The 18624-nt window shown below is 41.7% G+C and overlaps 1 protein-coding gene across 1 annotated transcript; it reads left to right on the top strand.

Moving 5' to 3' along the window:
• Positions 1 to 13895: 13895 nt before the first annotated feature.
• Positions 13896 to 16453, top strand: KCNF1 (potassium voltage-gated channel modifier subfamily F member 1). Its single transcript, XM_071440810.1, has 2 exons — positions 13896 to 14320; positions 14422 to 16453. The coding sequence occupies exon 2, from the start codon at positions 14620 to 14622 to the stop codon at positions 16081 to 16083; it is 1464 nt and encodes a 487-aa protein (XP_071296911.1). The 5' UTR covers positions 13896 to 14320; positions 14422 to 14619; the 3' UTR covers positions 16084 to 16453.
• The last annotated feature ends 2171 nt before the right edge of the window (positions 16454 to 18624 follow it).

The raw sequence follows: 18624 nt of genomic DNA, 5'->3' as shown, positions 1-18624 counted from the left end.
TTCTGTACTTGACTCTGAGCAAGTGCTGTGGTGGTGAGGAGAGGGACCTGGCAGATGCAGAGCAAATCCCAACATGGAAAAAAACTAAAAAAACCCTGTCATTGCTTTAGTTTTTCTTCGTTACAGACAAATTTATCAAGTGATCATCAGGCAGCATTTTCCAGTTCTAAAATGGGGTATTACCAATGACACTGGTGTTCCCTTTCTGCAGTTTTATTAGTGTGAAAGAACATTTGCTGTATGAGAAGGTCAAGTTATCCTGGTAATAAGCAGCTTTACATTGGAGTATCTGTATCTGAGTTAAAACTCAGAGTGATGGTAGTATATCAATGTGGCTAAAGAGTCCTCGCTGCAATGGATAGTGGTAAAAATATGCAGTGTAGTCCAGCTTCTTAACTGGTAATTCTTCAGCACATCCTATCAGCTTTAAATCAGTGCATGTTCATTTGACCTGGAGAAGCAGGTGGAGGAGGCCAAAGCTAGGGACCATGAAATGGGAAAAAGGAAATATTTTCACTTTGGATTTTCACAAGATTTTGAGTCCTTGCAGAAGGATTCATAGATATGTTAGCAGTGGCAGGACACTCAAAGCTGCTGCTCTGTGAACAATTGAAAAGGTTGATCAGTGTTTTCCCTCATACAGAAAGTGCCATGGTCCAAGGCAAGATGAAAGAAAAATAATCAAATTTTGTGATCTAATAAAGAAATTAAGTGAATGAGGAAGGCACTAGTCGTGACAGCTAGTTTTGTTTAGCAAAGATTACTTGGGGTTTTTGTTGTTGGTTTTGTTTGCTTTTGTGCTGTTTTTTTGTTGTTGTTGTTTTGTTTTTCCCCCCAAAAGAGCTTTATTGTTCAGTTCCTCACATGACAGTACCTTTCTGGTGGCCACTCATTGTCCTTTTACAGTAAGGAATTGGTGTATGAAACCCTGCCGTGTGCTTTGGGAATTTATTGTGCTGCAAAAATGTTGAGACTGTAACACCTGCATGCTCAGGGAGGATTTAGACAATAAAACTGTATTATTATGCTAACGTCTGCGCACCCCCAGATTTCCTTCCAAAATAGCACTGAGGACATATAATCTGAGAAAAATTAAAAATATTACCAAATGGAGTTGTATTCTTAGGTTAGAAAAACTTCTCAAGCCTAATCTGGTAAAATAAATCTCTTTTCTTCTAACTATCTTTTATTTGTTGTTTTCCTACATCAGAGACCAGACACACACTAGGAAATTTACTGCTAGTTCCAAATAGAATAAAGTTGCTCACCTAGTGGTAAGAAGTGTACATATTTTGGGAAGGATAAAATGTATGCTTCATGATTTTCAGTTACTCAAAAAGGTTATTTATAGATCCACAGCAGAGAAATTATGTTGTTCAACTGAAACATCCCAAAACTGACAGAAAATATCGAGCTTTACACTTTTAAAAAGAAAAAAGCTTTCAAAATAAGACAAAAGAAAATTTCTTTCCCTAATGCCCACTATGTGTGGGAAGACAGATGAGAGATGTGTGGGAGCAGAGTTTATTTTGGTGATTTTTCCTTCCTCAGGCACCTGTGACAGCTTCTGCTGGAAGCCTTCAGGAAGGCTGTGGAGAAGGGAGATACTCCCTGGGATGAAAGATGGAGAAGGAGGTGGTGAGCTCAGCAGCTGACCTGTTTTGGACTCCAGGTGGGGTCAAAGGACATGCACAACATAAGGCTGAGTCTTCTTCCTGCCTCTGTCCTTCTACTTGCAAGAGGAAATCAGTGATTTCTGTTTCCTTTTGGGGCAGAAGATCTCTTGTTCCATGAGTGTGCAGAGCAGAGGTATCAGTCTGAGACACAGCATCTCTGTGACACAGAACACATCCCCAGTGCTAATTTGTCCTCATTGCTGTGACATGAGACATCCCTTCTAAATATGGAGCAGTGGCAAAACATGAGTCTTTGTGGAGCTGGACCCTGCAGAGCCAGATCATGAGCCTGGCAATGAGTGTGGAGGCTGCAGCCTCAGAGAGGTGACTTCAGATGGGTATTTTCACTTCAATGCTCAGAACCTGCAATTTCTAGTGACTCTGCAGCTCTAAAATGTGTAGTGTCAGTGCTGGGCTTAGGGATATTTGTTCATTCAAACTTGTTTGATGACAAAGAGCCATTGGAAATAATTCATACATCTCCCCTTGCAGACACACTCACATGAGTTTTGTTTACAAACTGAAGAAATGGCTGTTTTTCATGCAAAAGGTATTACAGGTTATCCATGTGGATAAAAGACTTCAGTGCATGAGTCATGAGATCTTAAAATACCAGGTGGGGAGGGACACCAAGGACCATCTGGTCCAGCCTTTCTTGGCAAAAGCATGGTCTGGACAGGATGGCCCAGCATCCTGTCCAGCTGAACCTTGAAAATGTCCAATATTGGGGAATCCATCACATGACTCTACCCCAGGGAGATTATCCCAACGCTTTATTGTTCTTCCTGTGAAAAATTTTCCAATTGTGTTAAATTGGAATCTCCCCAGGAGTAGGTTGTACCTATCACCCATTGTCTTTTCCATGTGACTCCTTGGAAAAGGAAGTCTCCCTTTTCTCTGTAGCCACCCTTTAAAAACTGGAACATGGTGATAAGGTCTCCCCTGAACTTTCTTTTCTCAAGACTGAACAAACCCAGTTCTCTCAGCCTTTCCTCATATGGCAGGCTGCCTGGTCCTTTTACCTTTTCTGTGCCCCTCTCTGGATCCTCTCCAGCCTGTCCACATCCTTTTCTGCAGAGCAGGGACCAAAACTGAACACAGTGTGCCAGATGAGGGCTGACAATCACTGAATAGAGTAGGACAATGATTTATTTCTCTCTGCTGCTGATGTCCCTGAGCAGCATCCTGTTGGTTTCCTTTGCTGCTGCAGCAGCAGCACAATGTTCACCCTTGAGGGCCCCCAGGTCCATTTCCCAGACAGGGAGATCCCAGCCTGTGCTGCACTCCTGGACTTTGCTCTCCCAGGACCTTACACCTGCCCTTGTGGAACTTCACAAGGTTCTTGTCAGCTCACTCTTCCAGCCTATCCAGGTCTTTCTACAGGGTGTCTCTCCTGTCTTGTCCCTGCTCTTTATTGCTAGGCATTCCTGGCTGCTTCTTGCTCATTGCTGGAAAAATTTGCAACTACATCAAAGAAACCCCAATGGTTCAATGGTACCTGTGTGTGTAATTGTAATACTGGTAGATAGTAAGTAGAGATAGTGCATATATTTGAAGAAAAACAGGATCATCTTGCAAGAAATTTGTGAGCAGGAAAAAGAGCAAAATGACTGCAGTAATATTCTGTATTAAAATTGAGAGAACTCTTTGTAATAAGTATATGGTAAATAGACAAGGGAACATCCCTTCTTTAGTTATTTGAAATATGCAGTGTGTTGTGAAATACTGTTGGACCCACTTCTGTTTACATTCTGTACTTCCAGTCTACAGATTATTTACCTGCTTTTTGAAATGCTGATTTGGAAGCTTTTGTATCATTTAAAAACAACTTACTGTCATCAACAAGTAACCTGAGACAGAGTTCTTGCAGAATATAGCACCACATTATTAAAGTTTTTAACTTACAAAATGACTCAGTTTAAGGGAAGAATTTTCCTCAATGTATGTGCAACAATTACATATTTGATAAGTTTGTCAAAAATAACCCATTTTGATGGAATGTTAAATTTTAGTCTAAAACCAGCCTGTGACAACTTCTTCAAAATCAAATTTGAAAAAAAAAAAAAAAAGAAAAAGGAGGAATTAACAGCATTATTTCAATTAAGGAATGAATACAGGGGGAATTTAAAATACACTCTGTCCTCTTACCCTGTTGATCTGAAATGCAGGGTTGTTGGACCATTCTGCTCTGGTGCTGTAGAAGAAATTACTTTCCAGAAGATGAAATTCAGATGTTCCCATAAAAATATATTAGTGTACAAGGTGTATAGAGATGTGTCATGTGTGAAGTACCTCAATTTTTGTTCTGGCCTTACGACTGTAACAGTTACACACTGTAAATATCAGGTATTAATGTTGCAGTGCTGCAGTTAGAAACCAGTTGTGGTTGGAGCAATGAAATGTTTGTTTTTGGTTTTTTTTTTTTTTTTTTTTTTTATAGGATCCTAATTCCACTTTTCTTTGCACTTATTCTGACAGAAAAGGAATTATTTTCATTGGTGTTTTACAGATTTTTGGCCAGTTTTGAGATGAGAGTCCATGCACAGGGGGTGGAGCGGCTACGTTGCTGTTTGATTGGTGTAAAGAGCTCTTCCATTACACCCATGGGTCCCCAAAGGTTTTATTAAGTACATTTTCATGTTGAAAAATGTACTCAGGGACAACAATTGAAGATGATTCAGGCTTAATAAGATGAGAAGGGCTACAGAGAACACAAAGGCAAAAGCTAGTGAAAATCTATTTGGAGAATGTTGATTTTTTCTCATGCCCTTGGGCTATGTGTTCAGAAAGTATCCTTTTCTCTCACAAATCCCATCTGTCATTTCCAATTTCTAAGAGAGGGTCTGGCAAGGAAATGTGAAGAATCACATGAGTGTTAGAATTACTGGTGTTGTACAATGGAAATAGAACAGATAATTTTTTGACAGAAGAGATTCATGTCAGATAAATGCAGTTCAGTTAAATAGAAAGTTGCCAAAAAAATGCAATAAAAACCTTTAATCAAGATATGTCCCTGTGTTGAAAGAAACTGTTTTCATAATATCAAAATATATTTACCTCTGTATCTAAAATGTTTAGTTAAGGTTTGTAATTTCAATTTTTTTCCTTATTTTGGCCTTGTACTGCACTAGCAGCATTGTATTTATAACACAATATCAGAATGTAATATTTAGTATACAGTGTATAAACATTTTCACAATGTAAAATTTTGGTGTTGCTAAACTAAAGATTCCAATGTCCTATATTTAGATTTGTTTGACACATTGCAGGGAAGTTTCTAAAATGCAGATTAGTTTTTCCTTCTTTCTGCAACTCAACAGAATGTCAGGATATCAGAAATTCCTAGAAAATGTTATGTATTTTGTAAAGGTCTAGTTAAAATTAATTCAAGTTAGTCAGTTTTATCAAGGAAAAAGACTTTAAGAGATGAGTGAAGGCCAAACAGTAAATGGCTGATTAGTAAATGAATTGTCACCAGCTCTGAAACAGAAGTCCCAAGAAGATTTTGCAGCTGGGGAGCTGAGTTGTGGTTCCCCACCTATGCAGCGTCACCATTTCATGCATGTACATCACAAATTTATTGCAAAATATACACAGTACCTGATTCTGATTTCTGTACACAACCAGTCTAAGACCAATATGAAAGGACAACTCAGCCATGTATTGAGCAATGATTGATTATTTAGGATATTCATGTGCTACTGGTATATCTGGCTCTGTTGTCAAATAAGCCAAACCCCCTTATCATGAGATATTGACAACTGCTTTTAAAACTCCAACCATAAGGTGAAAAACCATTTCCAAATACAGGATAAAATAATTAATCCCTTTATGATTTGTATGTATAAGATCTGATAATTTTGTATTCTGGCCACATTTATGGGTATGTTTACAACTACCACCTGACCTCACATGTATGGTAGTACCCATACTTACTGCAAAATAAAGGAAATCTGCTTTGAGATTTGAGTTATTTTTGTAAGACTAACTATCTTTTTATGAAACCAGCAAAATACTGAAGTATTTCCCATGATTGGAATACAGTTTTAGATTTGAAGAACTGGAGCCATTATGGTTTCCACTCTGATCTTTAGTGCAGTGCTATTTTCTGTCAGGATAGGAATTTTTATGCTGATGTGTAGGATGTGTCCCAGTGATTTGTGGCCAAGTGTGACTGTGGATGTTCTGACCAGGGAAGTGGCTCTTTTTCCTGGTGGTTCTGCTACTGTGTAGTCTCAATAATATGCACAGAAGCTTAAAGATAATAGTAGGGAGGACTGAGCGGTTAAAAGTGGGTATAGAGCACGGGGGAGATTAGATGAAGGTAAATGTTAGCATCATTGCTGTCATAGGCAGGAACTCTTTTCTCAAGGTCACCCAAGAGAAGTCCCAGGGTGGTTGAAATCCTCCTGCTGCCAGAAGTGAGGAGCCCCTGCCTGTCCTGTGATTAACCTGTGTTAGTCACGGCAGTGGAGCTTGGCAAAAGCGATGAAATCCTTGTTACTCATCAGGACAGAACATTTGAAAACGACAGAGAATGGTAATAATGAAAGGTTTCAGCAGCAGCATTTCTCATTCATCACTGAGCTTCCTTTCATCTTCTTAGCCCTTATTTATTTTGCCCAATGGGATATCTTGGATTCTGTAGTTTCATCTTTGAGGACACTACCAGTGCACACAATGGATGGTCGTGCTCTTATCACATTGTGCAAACGGGCTTATGACTCCACCCTGAGAAAAAAGTGAATTAGTATGCAAGATGTCAATACAATATTAAATTAAACAGCACATAGTAATGAAAGGCATTTAATTTAGTAATGTTCAGTGAAATCTTTGCTGAGCAGAACTGATTATTGTATAAAACAGAATGGATAAAAGGCTTGACTCATCCATTGTCTAGACAAATCACTTAGAAATATGTGGGTTAGCTTTAGAGCCATTCAGACAATGTAAAAACTTATTTGTAATCTGTTTGTCAAATTAAAAATGTTTTTTCATTTGACTCCTTTGTAAGCTATTAAGAAATACGATGTGTTGCCAAACAGCTTAAGATAAGTAGCAAGAAGGCAAAAGACTTGCCCAGTGGCAGATGACAGATCCTGAGTAGGGCCAGGAAATAATTTCTGACAGGTTGTTTGTCCTCCAGAAAATGTAGTTTTGATTGACTTAAAACTTTTTGTAGATTCCACTCAAATTCAGCAAACACTTTTGCTAAGCAAAGCTAAAGAAGACAGGCAAAGAAGGAGATGCTAAAAGCAGTTTGTCAAGGTAGGGTCATACAGAGGTTTGGTCTTCTTTTTTCAAAGGCAACAAGATTAAGAACATGGTCCCATCACTTCTGAAAGCAGTGATTTCAACACCAATGGAAGAGGAAAGCACATTTGAAGTTCTCCTTTCTCTGATCTATAGTGGAAGTGTTTACTGATAAAAAATTACTTTCATCACCACAAATGTGCATGCTTTAATGCTTTCACTCTATGCTGGCTGTGCAAGCAGGATACTGTTTGGGAAATACCACATCCTGCAGTGCCTGACTGCCTTCCTGGCCACAGGCAGGACTGTCACTATCCCAGGAGATGGAGGGAGCAAGTCCAGAGAGGCTGCAGGCTGAGGGAGTCACTGGCAGCAAGGGGTTCTAGGGCATCCTGCCACAGCCCTCAGTCCTGCAGGGTTTAATGAAGTCAAATGTCCACAGGTTGCCTCGATGGGTAATTGCAGAATTGTGAAAATATGAACTCTGCCTCTGCTTCTGCCTACACGCCTTCCTCTCCTTCATCTTCTACCACTCACTGCAAGAAGGAAAACTATAGCTGCATTGACAAGAGCTTCTGAGAATTGCAGGCTTTGCTGAAGCCTGTATTTTTCTCTCTGCTGCCATGTTTTCTAGAATCAATGAAAGTATTTTATTTTTTATTTCTGTTTCAATGCACTGATGAATTGTTTTCTTCTTTTTTTTTCCCCAACAGGTGTTCTTTACCACTTTTTCATAGAAAAGATTACATATTCTTTCTTCTTCATTGAGCAGACATAAAGGAGTACTTTTGACCATAGCAGCAGAACTATGAACTATTTTATTATATTCCTCATTTTGATTTTACACAATAACAAATATTAGTTTATATGAAAATAACTTCTATTCTTAAATGGTACACATTGAATTGCTACACATGCTCCTTTTTCAAAGAATTAGGAATGATAGCTTGTACAGAATATTATTAATCACCATTCAAACTCCAAGCACAGTAGAGGGCTGCAGGGTTGAATTTTTAAAAAGAAAACACATAAAACCACATTAAAAACCTCTGCCCCATCAGCCTTAGATCTGTCTTTGTGTCTTGGCTACCAAAACTTAGGAGACAGTCTGCCCATTTCACCTCCCTCTCTGCTGCCACAGTCTTGGTCTTTTCTTCAAGTCAACTATTGGTAACGAAATGATTTGGTAGTGATGGGAATGTTCACCTTTGGGAAGGCCAGGCCCATCACTTCACCAGAGCCACCAGCAAGACCCTCTGATAGTACCATTACCTTTATCTGCTTACTTACCCCAGTACCATTTACATTTCTCTGCTGGGCCTCCCACATTCGAGCTGGCTCCAGGGAAGCTGCTGGGCAGCAGCACCAGGATGTCATGGCTCCTGCAGGAAATCACTTACAGCCAGTTGTGATAAAAGCCAACAGTGGGAGTGCAAAGGCAGACAGTCAGAGCTGAGAAATGCCAGAGCTGAGATCACCCATGCAAACTGCATTGAATCACCTTGTGCCTACCTACTATGATACAGCTCCTAATTACATGTGCATGTGCAAATTTTGGGCCATTTTTGGACCATATTCAATGTATATGCAATTCCTAATTTTTAAGTCATTGTCTCTCTGCAACTGTAGTAAGTCTTTTCACCTCGTTTTTTGCTTTTCTTTGTACATGCAACCACATTCAAAGCTTTTGATGGCAGTGTTTAAGAGCGAGAAACAGAATTCCAGTCCTTCCTCAAGAGACAGTGATGCTGTAAACAAGCCAAGGTTCTTAAATCTTTTACAGCATCTCTAACTCCCATCCTATTCATGGCTCACTGATATGCTTAATTTGAACCCATCTGTTTGCTGCTTAAAGGGAAGGTTGCATTTTATTTATTTGAAGTCATTTACATTAAATCAGAGATTTGGCTGTACTCCTGAGTGGTCACTTAAGGCAGGTCTAATTGTACAGGAAAACAGACATATTAATGTCAAATGGAAAGCAAGGCCAATTGAAATTTGCAGCAAGCAACCCTTTAATAGGGTATTAATTAAAAGCTCTGATACAATAAACTGACTATGTATAAATTTTGAACTTCAAAAAAAAAGAACAAAGTAGCTAAGAGAGGAGAAATAAACTGGGAAAAAACTACTTTGAAATAATAGTCTTGGAGAAATATGTAAATATGCTGGAAACAGAGACACATAAAACCAGATTTGCAAGGTGAACATATACAGTCCAGATACCCATCTCAGTTCAGACATTTCAAAATCTCTTGTTCTTAATATATCAATCAGAAGGAAGTTTTATCTATTGAGAAACATCACACAAAACACAGAGATGTATTAAAAGAAGTAGACAATTTGTTTCTCTAGCTTTACAGGGACCTTTCTTTTACCATATCAAGAGATTTAAAAGACTCATCTGTTGCTAGAAATAGCAGTAGTGAGCAATGAACATCTTTCATGCTGAAGCTCAGATTCATTCCAGCAGCTCATGGCTACACACACAAGACACACATCAGTGCTGGGACCAGGAGCTGCTGCCACTGCATCACAGAGGTTTCCTGCAGGCAGTCAGTGCCCACAGGTCCTCTCCCACAGGCCCTGGTGCTAGCAGCCCATGACATCAACTCATGTCCTGCTGCCCTTCAGGTGTGCTGGGGAGGTGCATGAGGCTGGTGCCGGTGCTATGGCAGCACCACCACAACCATGCTGGGAACCACAGTGCCCAAGGGAAGGCAATCCATGTGTTCTTGCTGTGTCAAAACATCTGACTTTATTGTAGAGCATGTTACAAGGATAAAAGAAGGTGTGATTTGAAAACAGACTTGAAATATTGAGCTATGAAGGATAAACCAACATGTTGCAGTAGCTGGATTAATTTGCCAAAGAGGGTGTGCTGGATCTTCCAGTGTGATTGTGATATTGCTGCACTAACCAGTAGAAAACTCCTTAGATTTGGAAAGCCTAAAGGATTCTTTCAGCAAAATCTTTCTTGAACTTCTTACTAAAGCTGGCTGTGGTAAAGCAGTCAGAATAGCTGCTCAGACATCAGTCTTACACTGGATGACTTGCTCTTTCTGAAGTCCAGAATGACATCATTAATTCCTTCCCGTCCTTCCAGGTTATCTGCTTCCCATTTCTTGTGATTGGCATGAAGTAATTACATGGTGCTTTTTCCATACAGAACCTTGTACTGTCAGTGAAGAAGCAATATCCATGCAACTGGCTGAAAACTTTGACCCCACAATACCCCAAGGAAGGGAGAAAGAATAAGATATTTCCATTCTTCATCCTCCTTTAGATCCCTGATAGACTTTTCTATAGGAAATTTTGATGACATGTTCCTGTCTCTAGTGGCTCTCCATAGTCTGCATCTAGTCTAAAATAAGTGGTGAAGTGGTGTGTTAGATGCTGAGATCTCCTGCTGGATCTATCACAGGTCCAGTACTTCATGTGTCATTTAAAACCCAAATATGACACAACAGAGAATGTGTGCTTATACTGAGTATAAGCAGATTTACATGTGCCCAAGGATGCCCCTGAGCATTGAGGCAAACTGACAACTGGTCTCCATCTGTTTTAGAAAGTCCTTTTAATCTGCAGTACTGGTGCTGCCTGTAAATTCTCTGTTGGGAATTGTCTCTGATGGTCACATGATGGCTTGGAAATGTCCATGTTAGCTGGTCATTGTGGGCTGGATCTGTGCCAGACATGCTTTAGCTGTTTCTTACTTGGACAGTCAGAGTCAGGTCCCTAAACTTTCTTGAGCTTGCCTGTGATTTTGGGAGAAGGGAGAGGGCAGATGCAGGGCTGTGCTCAGTGCAGGCAGGGGCTGACTGCACCACAGCCTGCTTGCAGAGAGGCTGTCCAAGTCCTGCCTGTGTACTAAGCACCCTTCTCTCAGTGGAATCCAAACTTATCTCCCTAGGGTTGCCTCCTAACCCATTCACAGTCCTTCAGGCACCACTACTGCCCACAGCTCCGTGGGGAGCAGCTCAGTGCATCTGACAGGAGGACAGAGGTGCTGGCTGGGATTCAGGAATGTAGTATGAGCCAGACTAGCACTCAAGAGGAGCAATCTTGTCCCAGACTGGCACAAAGGCACTCAGGGGTAAATGTCCTTTCCCAAAAAGTGGTCAACAAAGGAGGTAAACCTTGAACGTGGGCATTCCCTGGGGACTGTGGTTACTGCAGGTCCCTGTGCTGCCTTGTGGGTGCTCTGTGCCACCCACTTCCCTCAAAAGGAGCCAGTGTCACTGGGGACCCATCTGAGCTCCACTCACACTTTGTGGACCACGACCTGATGCGGTTCAAGCCCCACCCTGGGACATTGGCAATCCCACCAAATGCAGCCCCCGCCCCAGCAGGGATGCCCAGCAACCCAGGAGCCCTTTGCTCAGGCTGCAGGGCTTGGTGTCTGGCTGGGCCTCCTCCTCCTTGTCCACCTCCTTCTCCTCCTTCTCCTCCTCCTCCTCCTTCTCCTCCTCCTCCTCCTCCTCCTCCTCCTCCTCCACCTCCCTGAAGGAGCCTGTCTGAACCACAGCCAAAACTTAACACAACTGTCAGCTCAAATCCATGTGTTGTTCTCTGAGCCAAAGCACCGACACAGGAAAAAAACCCCTCTGTGTTTCTTGTTGGGTCTGTAGGAATTCAATTGCCAGCACATATTGCTTCCAGCAGACACAGCACAGCTTGACCTGTTCTTGCAGGCAACAGAAGTTGAATTTAGGAGCCCTAATAATTGCAGCAATCTGGTCATAAATGAATTATAGGGCAACAATTATCTACTGAAATTTTTAGATTAGAGAAGCTTTCTTTTTGTGGATGAAAAAATGAATTAATGGAATAAATTATTTGCTGCAAATTATTATTTCTGCTCCTGTTTGCTGATCTGTGATACATCTGATACAAACATTCATCAAACAAGCCTGTGTCACTCTTTTCAGCTACAAAAACAAGGGTTTAATTCATTATGATTTCCCTGACCGTTCTTTGGATCATTTACATTTGCCCAAGTGGATTTAAAATGCTACCAGATCTCCTCTAACATTTCACAGGCACACTGAAAGGTGTAAAGAACTCTGAAAAGGTGCAAGACGAGGGAGAATAAAGCACAAGGATTTTAGCAGCCACACTAAGTAAAGTCTTTATAAGGACAGATCTGGCATTTCAAAAATAGTTTCTTCTCAACCTTTTGAGAATGTGCTGAGATTTATCATCTGAAAGGAGCTGATTTCACCTTTCAAACAGAACAATGTCCTGTGTGCCTTTTTGTAGGTATTTGTTCTGTAAAATGGACAGGGAAGGTTAAGGGAGGGGAAAAGCCTTTTTGGAAACAAAGGTCTTGGTGTTGATCGTGCTGGACCCTGCATTGATTTCTCATCATTACCTAGAGAAAAACGAAAAGGTCACTGGAATGAATTGTTGATCAAAGAGAGTAAGATCTGAGATGGTTAAATCTGAGGATTTAAATCTACAGAACTTTTCCCTATGCTTATGCAGTGTGACAAAATTTGAAGCCTAACTTTTCCAGATCTTGATTTTGTTTTGTAAGATTGGATAAGTAATCCCATCTGCATTTTCCCCTGTGCAAGCATGTCACTGCTATTGGCATCTTAAAATTTATTTTGCTAATGCCAAGTTAGTTAGTAAGCAGGAAAGCCACAGGTGGGTAATTATTTATTGATGAACCCAAAAAACTGAGGATTTTTCCAGGTCTCCAAAGCATTTCTTTTGTCTCAAGAAGCTTGCAAGTATCAGCAAATTTATAGGTGCCTGGAAAAAAATTCAAGGGACTTCTTGTATTATACCCAAACTATGCAGCACACTCAGGAGCACATGAAGGTGACTCTGGCCTCCAGAGGTTCACAGCATGACACTGTGTAGATTAATAGATATTACTCTCTTCCTGGGACCTGACATTCCCTTTTCCTGGGTATGTGACACTATGAGCACATGCCATGTCAAGATGAGGTCTGGTGCCCAATCTCTCATTAATCACCCATAAGCTTCTGAGACAGTGGAGCAGGAACACTGCCTACTCAGCGGGGTCCCCCTGGCTGTGTGACACCAGCAGGAGGACAGCAGGCACACCACAGATCTCACCTTTCTCCCAGGATAGACACAAGCCTGGAGAAGCAAACAGTCAGCTGGATTTGCTCCTCTCTATTCCCCTCTACTGAGAAGCTTTTCAGAAGCCAGTAAATTGGAAACGATCATAACTTGCTGGTGCAGATAATTCTGCTGTGGCCAGAAACAGTTAACTTATGAACTGCAGGTTTTCCTGGATCCACTAAAATGAACTGTAGAGTCAGATTTAAGAATTTAAGGGTGGTAGGTTTCCTGCCTGTAGAGGTCTGGGGGGAAAATGTTCTTCAAATCCTGGAATTCAGAGAAAACAAAGTTAAAAGGAAATGCTTGTTATTCTACTTTTACTTTTAAAGAGCTAGATGTGGTACAAAGCATTGCTTCTGGTAAGTAGCAGTCACTGAGATATCATAATATATGTAAATTACTCAAACCCTCCTCAGGCTCAACTGACTACAGGTCACAGAAATGTAGCTAAAAGTGAGAACCCAGAGCTTTGGGAAACATGCACAGAGTGTAGGGGAGGTTTTGCTCCACATCTGCAACAGAAACTTTATGGTCTCTGCTTCTTTCTCAAAGACACCAATACAAATCCAAATTAACTCAATGTCCTGACACAGGACAGAGATGCTCTAGAGTTGCTCCTGTCTCACTGAGAGTAGGATTTATGCCAAATGTTTATTCCCAAAAGACACTATTGCTTCTTCTGGTTTCTGCCTGGAGAAAATATTTGTGCGTCTCTGAGCTCTGGATGACTTTATACACGATTAGGCTTTGCATGTGATAAAACAAAATGTTATAAAAACTCCTTCAAGTTCCTGTCAGAATAGAAACGCATCATTGTACCACTGGGCAGGCGTATAAATAGCTGAGAAGTGCTTTCTGTGCAGCTGGTGCTTTGCTGCGTTTCACCAGGAGAGGGTAGAGTTTGGAAAGGACTCCTGGCAGCCCAGGCTCCCTATTGTGCTGGGAAACAGCGAAGGGAAAACAAGCACAAGTTTCTCCTCTGCCTGTTTGCACCGACTGACTATGTGCGAGAGTCAGCAGATGAACTCTGGAAGACCTTAAAGTAAACAGAAAGCGGAAAGAGAAACAAATTCAAAAGCAGCTTTCTAGGGAAGTCAGTGGAATCGAAGGGAGAAGCCGCGGCAGCTCCCGTGGGCTCGCCCCGCCGGCTGTCTCAGAGCTGTCACTCACCGCACCGTGCCTTAATCAGAGCTCGGGATTTATTTCTCTGCCGTGACTTCCAAGCTGTGAATAGATATCCCTTTTAGAGACAGAATGGGACCTGAAAAGACTCTCGAGCACTGAACAGAGTGGTGAGTTTTATTAAATGGTTTCTTCTCTTTCCAGTCTGCTGGAGCTTTCTAACACCCTGCTTGCAGGCACAGCAGCCCGATGACTTGTCTTTTCCCTGCAGCTTGTTGCATTCCTCACCAGGCTTTCCCGACCGCAGGTTTCTATCAGTAACCTTTCCCACCAGGACTCCAGGGCAGTTTGGTGACATTTGTAACAGAGCTGCCTCAGTGCTGATTTGCTTTCATGAGAGATTAAAACCACAAAGCTGTGAAACCAAACAACGGGCTAAAAATCAACCAAAATCCAATATAATCATAAAATGGCAGGTGACTCTAGGTTTCCAGATGTGGACAGCGATGGATCAGAAAAAAGTGAAGAAATGGAGATTGTAGTCAATGTCGGCGGGGTAAGGCAGGTGTTCTACGGAGATAACCTGAATCAGTACCCAGAAACACGGCTGGCAGAGCTGGTCAATTGTTTATCGGGGGGATACGATAGCATATTTTCCCTCTGTGATGACTATGATCCTGGAAAGAGAGAGTTTTACTTTGACAGAGATCCAGATGCTTTCAAATGCATTATTGACGTGTACTACTTTGGGGAAATTCACATGAAGAAAGGAATATGCCCCATATGTTTCAAGAACGAAATGGAATTTTGGAAAGTGGATCTGCAATTTTTGGATGACTGCTGCAAAGCTCACCTAAGTGAAAAAAAGGAGGAACTGGAAGAAATAGCCCGAAGGGTGCAACTCATTCTGGATGACTTGGGAGTAGATGCTTCAGAAAGTCGCTGGAAAAAGTGCCAAAAATGCATCTGGAAATTTCTGGAGAAACCAGAATCATCCTATCCAGCTAGAGTGATTGCCGTACTGTCATTTCTGTTCATTTTGATCTCCTCTGTTGTGATGTGTGTGGGGACCATCCCAGACTTGCAGGTGGTAGATGCAGAGGGGAACCGTATGGAGCACCCGACCCTGGACAGCATCGAGACTGCCTGCATAGGCTGGTTCACCATGGAGTACGTGCTGAGGCTGATCTCCTCTCCCAACAAACTCCACTTTGCCCTGTCTTTCATGAACATTGTTGATGTGCTAGCAATACTTCCTTTCTACGTCAGCCTGACCTTGACCCACCTGGGAGCCAAGCTGATGGAGCTGAGCAATGTCCAGCAGGCTGTCCAGGCACTGCGCATCATGAGGATCGCGAGGATTTTCAAGCTCGCACGGCATTCCTCAGGGCTCCAGACCCTAACCTATGCCCTGAAACGCAGCTTTAAGGAGCTCGGGCTGCTCCTCATGTACTTAGCTGTTGGAATCTTTGTCTTTTCTGCCCTAGGTTATACCATGGAACAAAGTCACCCTGAAACTCTATTCAAAAGCATCCCTCAATCATTTTGGTGGGCAATCATTACCATGACCACAGTTGGATATGGAGACATTTACCCTAAAACAACACTAGGAAAACTGAATGCTGCCATCAGTTTTCTTTGTGGAGTGATAGCGATCGCCCTCCCCATCCATCCCATCATTAACAACTTTGTCAGGTATTACAACAAACAGAGAGTTTTAGAAACAGCTGCCAAACATGAATTGGAGCTGATGGAACTAAACTCTGCTGAGGGGAAAGCCGCAGGCTCCAGAAGTGAACTGGAGGATCTTTCAAGGGAAAGCAAAGAGGCTCCTTTTTATAGCAGCCGGATAAAAGTCTCCCACAGTGACACCTTTATTCATCTCCTGTCAGAAGAGAAACACCATAGGACCAGGCTTCAAAGCTGCAAATAAACTGTGAGCTGTTGTCAGCGCTAAGCTGCAGATCGGGACAACCTGACAATCAGCTATGGAAGGGACTCACAGATCTGTCAGAGTTGGGAGGGAGCACTGCTTTGCTTTTCTGACATGAATATAAATTAACCCCATGGCTTCTCCATCAACAGTTGGTAAGACTTTACCATTATTAACCCAAAATAAAACAGTAGGACTCCAGCAGTCTGAGATCAGACTGCTTATATTGAGTGTGATCTGGCAAAAACCATTTGTAACCATTTCAGAGACTGAAAAATCCTTCCTGATCCGTAAATGTTCAATGACCCGAATGTGCAACATTGCCACATCAGAACTTTGTACCTGTGACAATAAAGAGCAGCATCACACAGATTGTGTCTTCCAGGCTCTCTTCAATGCCTTTGCAGCTAAGGGAACTGCTCCTTAAAAAAATTAAAGCAGCCTCTCATTTGTATTAGATTCAGGCTTACAGCAAAATGTTGCAAGCAGTTTGAGCCTAGAGATACCGAAGGTATCAGCATATTGTGTGCAGAATATCAGAGTGAATAAATGGCTTTGTTTTGTAAAATGTACTTTGGGGTCAACTTTTTGGATAGGTTGCTGTTCTGCTTTCCAGAAAAAGTTTACTTTGAACTATATTTTGAGCAGAGATACAGAACAGAATCAGTGTATTTTAAGGAGCAAATTTAAAAATATTTGTTCTAGCTATTAATTGTTGGATGGTTTATATATGCAGGGATCTTTCAGGAAGGATTTATAATTAAGTAGCTTTTCAAAACTGTAAGTTAAATCATGGTATCTTTAATTCTCTACTAAACCAAGGGAAGTTTATAAGGAAGTTAAATTGAGTAATTCTAAATAAGAAACTAACTCTTTGAAAGTAAGTGCACAGAAAGTTTCAGTAAAAATAGTATAGTCTCCAATTGATTTTTAGTAAAGATATCTAGCTGAGTAAACATGTTATTAGGTTATTTTTTAAAACAATACAATACTGCAAATTGTATTGTTTTAAAAATACAATAACTGCAAACTCTGTAAACATTAGTTTACAGAAGCACTAGGTACTGATCAGTATCTTATTTATTAATTAATATACTAATTAATCAACACCAATGTATAAGTACTATCCTTTCCAAAAACAAGTGCCATCTACATAAGTCTAAATTTGGTTGGTGTAAAAACTGTATGTGTAATAGGTCTGGTGCCAGAGAAATCCATTGAAACTAGGAGTTATGCCAGCTTGGAGGGAAGGGGAGCACTGGCACACAGATATATTTACATAAATTGGAAGCAGGATCCCAAATGTTTAAAGGACTAGAGTAGCTATCTTTATTTGCTCCCTGTTGTGCTGAGCAGCCCCTTGCCCAGGTGAAATGCAGCAACACGAGCCATGACCTATCCCTGGGCACCTCATGCCCAAGATCCCCCTACAGGTCTTTGGGACATTTTTCCTGGGACGTGGACAAGCAGTGGGCCTGTGGCATCCACCCCACAGGAGCAGTGGCTGGAGGGGCACAGAGCTGAGGGATGGGCTCTGTGCTCTTTTCTAGCTCCTTGTTTGTCCCTGTTCCCTGGTAGAGTGGTATGTGTCTGCTGGTGGGGAGCTCCCTGTCCTGCTGGGAGCAGAGAGCAGTGGTGGCATGTAGGGGCTGGGCAGGTGTGCAGTGAAGGGCAGCACTCCTCAGGAACACCAGCCACCCTGTATCTCTCCTAGCATGGAAATCAGCCCCTGCTTCCCTAGGTTGAGGGCCTTTTCTAACATTACACCTCAAATTGCTGATCTCCAGGGACACCTACTTGGTATCCCCATGCCCCAGCCCTGTGCCTGACCTAATGTCCTTTCTCTCAGTCTGTTACCACATCCTTCCTTACATACCTCCATCAAGTAAGATAATTTAAATAATGTCTAAACATTTCGGTACCCAAATCATTCCACCAGCATTTGTGCCAAATTCTCTCCTGCCTAAGACAAACAGCCCCTATAAGTACCTCCTCAGCCCAAGCACTCCTTCACATCCCTGCTCTTAGCCTCTAGAACTGCTCTCTCACTCTGCCTCACCTGCTGAGACCTGCTCCTTGCTTGCCAATAGCCTCAGCTCCTCTCCCTGGCTGCCTGGCCAGGACCACAGCTGGCTCCCATCTAAGGGACAGGATCCTGTCCCTGCACAGCTTAAGACTTCCAGGTTACAAGTATGGGCTGCAAACCAGCAAAAATTGACTCAGCTGGGGTGCTGAGAGTGGAAGAAGAGGGAATCTAACACAGCTGTGTGAGTCCAGCTTTATCTATCAGCAGGAATATTATACACTCCTGACTTTGCTTGTGACATGCAAGGGGTAGCTGAGAGTGAATTAAGTTAGCAAAAGCATTTTCTTGAATGAGGAAAGCACTGTGTTAAAACTAAGCAATATGGATTGGCTCTGCAAGTCCTAAATCCTCACTGCCATGCTTTGTGATTTATTTAACCTGACATTAAATTTTTAAAAACTCCTTCTTTTATCAGAAATAATTTTATGGGCTAATTTCTCCAATGAGTCATGCCT

The sequence above is a fragment of the Agelaius tricolor genome, unplaced genomic scaffold (assembly GCF_023055355.1).
Source record: "Agelaius tricolor isolate 1412-34295 unplaced genomic scaffold, bAgeTri1.0.p SCAF_1, whole genome shotgun sequence".
Lineage (NCBI taxonomy): Eukaryota > Metazoa > Chordata > Aves > Passeriformes > Icteridae > Agelaius > Agelaius tricolor.
The sequence above is the reverse complement of the archived record's forward strand: the minus strand, read 5'-3'. Positions and strand labels throughout refer to the sequence as shown.

Coding starts and splice junctions, on each gene's coding strand:
- KCNF1 (XM_071440810.1), top strand. CDS start 14,620: ATGGCAGGTGACTCTAGGTTTCCAGATGTGGACAGCGATGGATCAGAA.